The sequence below is a fragment of the Etheostoma spectabile genome, chromosome 13 (genome assembly GCF_008692095.1).
Source record: "Etheostoma spectabile isolate EspeVRDwgs_2016 chromosome 13, UIUC_Espe_1.0, whole genome shotgun sequence".
In the NCBI taxonomy this organism is placed as follows: domain Eukaryota; kingdom Metazoa; phylum Chordata; class Actinopteri; order Perciformes; family Percidae; genus Etheostoma; species Etheostoma spectabile.
In genome coordinates this window covers 9,625,241-9,630,347 of record NC_045745.1, presented here as the reverse complement: position 1 = coordinate 9,630,347, position 5,107 = coordinate 9,625,241, and the positions used below count along the sequence as shown (strand labels likewise).

General features: G+C 44.3%; 1 protein-coding gene across 1 annotated transcript in view; it reads right to left on the bottom strand.

Annotated features, from left to right (window-relative positions):
• The window catches only part of gemin5 (gem (nuclear organelle) associated protein 5), a 26,236-nt gene that overhangs the window by 348 nt on the left and 20,781 nt on the right, over window positions 1-5,107 (bottom strand). The window contains 4 exon segments of the mRNA XM_032534669.1: window positions 704-791; window positions 1,582-2,059; window positions 2,921-3,083; window positions 4,392-4,646. Coding sequence (XP_032390560.1) covers window positions 704-791; window positions 1,582-2,059; window positions 2,921-3,083; window positions 4,392-4,646 — 984 coding nt within the window.

Genomic DNA, 5,107 nt, shown 5'->3' with positions numbered 1-5,107 from the left:
CAAATTGTTACAAGAAGAAAAATGGTCTATGCTCAAATCATTCAACTGACATCCTTTGTTGTTTGATGCTAACTTGTTGCCATCAGTGAACCAACTTCGTTAAGTAGGTCCGTTTTTACTGGGTTGACATTACAGAAGTCTCGTTAGCATCTGATGCTACTTGTTGCAAAGTGCGTGACTCAAATCTGCACTCGACTCACATCGGGGCGCTCCGACGGATGTGTAATTGAGGATTATTTCTGTAGAGTCTCTTATCAACTCCTACATTGGGCCAATGGGGTGGGATCAGGAGAGAAGTTGCTGGGACGCGTAATCTGCATGCCAATAATCGATGTCCACACGTACTGTCTGCATTTCGGTGCTATGACCCATTTATTTTCCCTTTTGTCAAATTCAAACCTTAACACATCTGACACGAAACTGACACACACTAACACGGTGAAAAGCTGTCTGCTTTCCCCGTTTCTCCACACACCTGTGTACCTGAGGCTGATTACCTTTATGCCTTCCCAGGCAAGGCGCCACCCAGTGCTCAATTATAAAGTTGTAGAATTTATACATGGTATACAAACAAAACAAAAAGTGTTGTAATGGCTCCAACAATTTCTATTCTATAAAAAACGTCCCGTTTTCTGAGGGAGGACATCTCTGCCACATATGTGCACCTAAGTCTTTGACAAACCACTGGGGAGGTGTACTGTACCTTGACGGTGTCAGGCAGGTCAGCCAGCAGTTTCTGCTGTTGGGACATCTTGGTGGACAGAGACAGCAGAGTCTCCGAGTCCTCCGGCCTGAGGGAGGGAAAACACAGAGGCTTAAAGGCAGCGTTGCAATGTAACAAAGTACGAATACTCCGTTACTGAGTGCAACCCAGCCAAAAAACCTATTATAATTTCCTTTACATACATGGAGAGTCATGACTTAAAGAACCTTGGACAAGCATCCAAAATGGGTTTCCTCAGGAGGGGGGCTCCTTTAGAGATAGGGTGAGACACCCAGTCATCCGAGAGGAGCTCGGAGTAGAGCCGCTGCTCCTTCACGTCAAAAGGAGCCAGTCGGGTAAGGATGTTGCAGGGACGTCCAGCTTGGAGGAGGCCTCGGGGTCTTTATTTATATTTACATTTATATTTCTGGACACTCTTACGCCCTTACATATCCTAAATAATATATATACTTTTACTCTAATACATCTTTTAATCTGATCATCATCAAATGTTTCCGTATGCTTCTACTCAAGTCATTTTCTTGTAACATGCTTGGATTTTTACTCAAGTATTGCTCCCAAGTTCCCCATAAAAGACTGTTTCCCTGACTCTCTGTTACTGGCTATTATGTTGAAAGTTTCTTAATTCTGAAATAATTGCTTAAAGCATTTAAACAATGTTTTGTGTTGGAGTTTCTAATATTCCAAAAATCTTAATTTTGACATACATTTTGGTTCCAAAAATCAGTTCTCTTGAAAAGCCGGTATCGGTCGATCCCCAGTTTAGGTTTGTAGCTTTAAACCCAAACATCCCAAATTGGTAAAGAACAACACATTAGTTAACCGAGAGCCCTCACCGTTGCCCCGCATCCGCGGACCCCTGGCTGTCTGAGGACTCCCTGGCGGTGGAGGTCTGTGCGATGGACCCATCAGCCTCTTTCTCCCCAGGGTGGAGCTGCCCTCCCTGGGCTCGGCTGTGCTGCAGCACCATGGCCGCCAGCCGCTCCTGGATCTCCCGCACCGACCGCTGAGTGGCCTGGCAGGCGGCGTGATGCTCGGACAGAAGCACGGACGCGTCAAAGTCCAGTCCACCAGGGCTCCCGGGCGCCGGGCAGACACTCCCCTCTGCCTCCGACACGCCTCCGTTCACCACGCCGTCTTTCACGCCGTCTCCAGGGCTGGAATCGGCTGCTGAGACGGGAACCCGGCTCTGGATCTGGGCCGAGTGGGTCCACCAGTGCTGGTACAGACGGTAGTAATGGACAAACGCCTGTAGACTGCCGGCGGCAGCTTCGGCTTCTCCTTCTGTGTGCTCAAGTGTTTTGGGGTGTTTCCTGGACCAGACGCTGATGTCACCTGGTGGAAAATGATAAAATGGTGACGGGACAGCTCTAGTTACCGCTCAGAAACCCAAATAATAATACATTATGGCTCCATATTCTTTACATTATCCACTAATCTATTGCTTGATCAAATATTTGTTTAAGCTTAAAAAGGGTAATTTCAGTATTTTTCAATCTGGACCCTGTTTCCCTATGCACTGGTGTCTAAGTGACTAACGTGAAGAAAGATCTTTGAAATTGGTCCAGTATTGTGCAAAAACGTTGTGACCGGCAGCCATGAATCGTGCTGCAACGTAACCCGTTAGTAAGTGTTCGATCGTTAGCGTTAGGGGTGGGAAAAAAAATTAATAAAAATAAAAATCAATACTGTATTGATACACAGGCACCAAGTATCAATCTGTTATACTTAGTATACCAAGTATCAATACTATGTACAGTATATATTATATGTGTTGGTCCGTTTGTTGCATTATGCAAAAATAAAATTGAAATGAGATGAACAAACAGAAATGTTTCTTTTTAGGTGAAACAAAGTTTCCTTTTGGGGACATCATTTGAAATTGGGAAAAATTTGAAGTTGGAAATAAGGTGATAAATTCCAATATTTTGCAGAATATTGCAATATGTTTAATATTGCAACAATGTTGTATTGTGGCATAAGTATTGTGAGGCGTCTGGTGATTCCCACCCATAGTAAGCGTCCACTAAAAGTTCTGTTTTTTGCCGCTGACATCCTCCGATTTTTATTCTAAGTGTCTGACCACATTATGGAAAGGATCCCTACAGAGATTTTAGTTGAAGAGTAAGATCCTTTTTGTTTAACATGAAACCAGAAGGTTGAAACCGGATTGTTTGATTGGAGCACCGGGCGTACCGTCGGGGAACAGCAGCCTGCTCAGCTCCGCAGACACACAGAAGGGGCCGGCGTCTCGGAGCCAGGCCGCCGCCTGCCACAGCTCCGTCATCAGCTGGCCGTCGTCGTCCAACAACCAGCTCAGCACCGCGCGGGTCAGATGGAGGGATGAATACAGCTGGACCTGAGGACGGGTGGAACACAAGGAAGACAGGAGGACAGGACAGAGTCAGACTAAGGCTGCGTTCACACTTAACGTCTGTTTTTCATTAGAATCCTGTGGAGTAAACCGTGCAGAGTAAAAGTCATGAGCTCTTTTCTAAACGCCACCGCAGTTTTTCTGCAGCTCAATGTGTTTTTGAAGTTGAAAACAGTTTTCTTTTTTTCTGAAGAAACGCCTTACGTCCAGCCGACCAATGACAGGCGTTTCCTTAACCCTGGAGATGTCTTCACTGTCTAATTTCAATGAAATTATACCTCATATACCCTCATTTGTGAGTTAGAAAAAAAAGCAAAAATGATGAATTATTTAGACTAATAGAATAGTTAAGATAAGAGGAGGTTGGGTGGATCAGACTGATTTATGTCAAACTTTAATCAGGATGCTGTTTTGAAACCATTTAAAAATGTATTTTTCAAATTCTGTGATATTGATAAAATAACTAGGATGTACATGTTTATTTGGGGGAAATTTGGTAGTAAGAAACCTATATTTCTGATATAAAAAACTTTGGAAACGGGTTAAATTTGACCCAAGTACAACACGCGGGATAACAAAAAGAAAAAAATGGAGTCTGAGTGCTTCCTGTTAAGGGAATGACGGTTGGGGGTGTCACTGCCCAATGTAAGGAGAGTGCGGATTTGAGTCGCGCGTGTGTCACTTTGCGACAAGTAGTTAGCATATAAGATGCTAACGAAAGACTTCTGTAATGTCAATACTACTTACCAAAGTTGGTTCACGGCTGGCTACAAGCTAGCAATCAAACGCAACAAAGGCTGTGGCTTGAATGGTGTTTTAAGCTAACGTTAACACTCAAATAATCATAGCTAGATAGCATTTTTGAAAAGATTTCCATCTTCTGTTATTGTTTGTAATGACAAAAGTTGATTATTTCATGGATTTCATAAAATCCAGTATGACATGTGTAGTAAACCGTTTAAATTTGAGCATGCGGGACTCACACCTGCACTCGCCCAGAGCCGGTCTGAGTCCACTCATCGACCCTCTAGGTTACTGCAGCAGCAGCAGCTGTTGTTACAGCAACAAAAGATGCTCTTTTTGGAACCACAACGCTGCCAGCTTCTTCTTCTTTTTTTTTTTTTTTTTCTTTTTTTTAACTACAAAGCATTCTAGTCAACTTTTTTTCTTGTCAAAAAAAGACGCTGTGTGAGATCATGGCCTTCCTTCACCTCTGCTCTCACTTGTAAGTCACTTCTCTCCCTTTTTACCCAGCGTACACGTGAAAACATGCTGTATGAAATCAGACTGCACCTGTCTCAGAGGAATGTTGGCGCTGGGTGTCGGACTCTCCACAGACGTCAGCTCCTGTCGGAGAGCTGCGGCGCAGCGCTGTCCGGACGACGTTTGGGAAACCCCAAACTGCTCCTGCCACACGTCCCTCACGCGGTCCTGGATGCTGCTGGGACGCTGGCCCGGCGACGCCCACGGGTGACTGGAGACGCAGGGCTGAGGGTCTGGCAACAGCGCGGCCAGCAACTCCGCGGTGCAAAGATGCAGCCGGTGGACCTGCACACGGTCCACACAATTTAGAGTCAGGGTCGGACCTTCAGTCAAAAACAAAAGTCACTCACAAGGTTTTGGATGCCTCCTGAAGGAGTAAATTACATTTTATGTCACGTGTAAGACACCCTTCGCCTTAACAAAAAAAATGCCATTAACTTGGACTTAGTGGGTCAAATGTAAAGTGTTTGCGGCCTTGTTGAGATACTGAATGAAAGAGTCATTTTTTTTTCTTAAAAGGAACTTGAAAAAAATGACTGTCTGAAATTCCCCTTTTGTTTAGTCTGTCGAGATGATTTTTATCAATATTTGCAAGTTTATTGTAAGTCCTCCCCTTTCTACCACCCTGTGTTTCATGCACACTGTACACCCGAGATGGTACTCACGTCCCGTACTCAAGTAGAAAAACAGTTACTTGTGTTAAAAACTACTCTGGTATAAGTAGAAGTACTGATTTAACTTCTTTA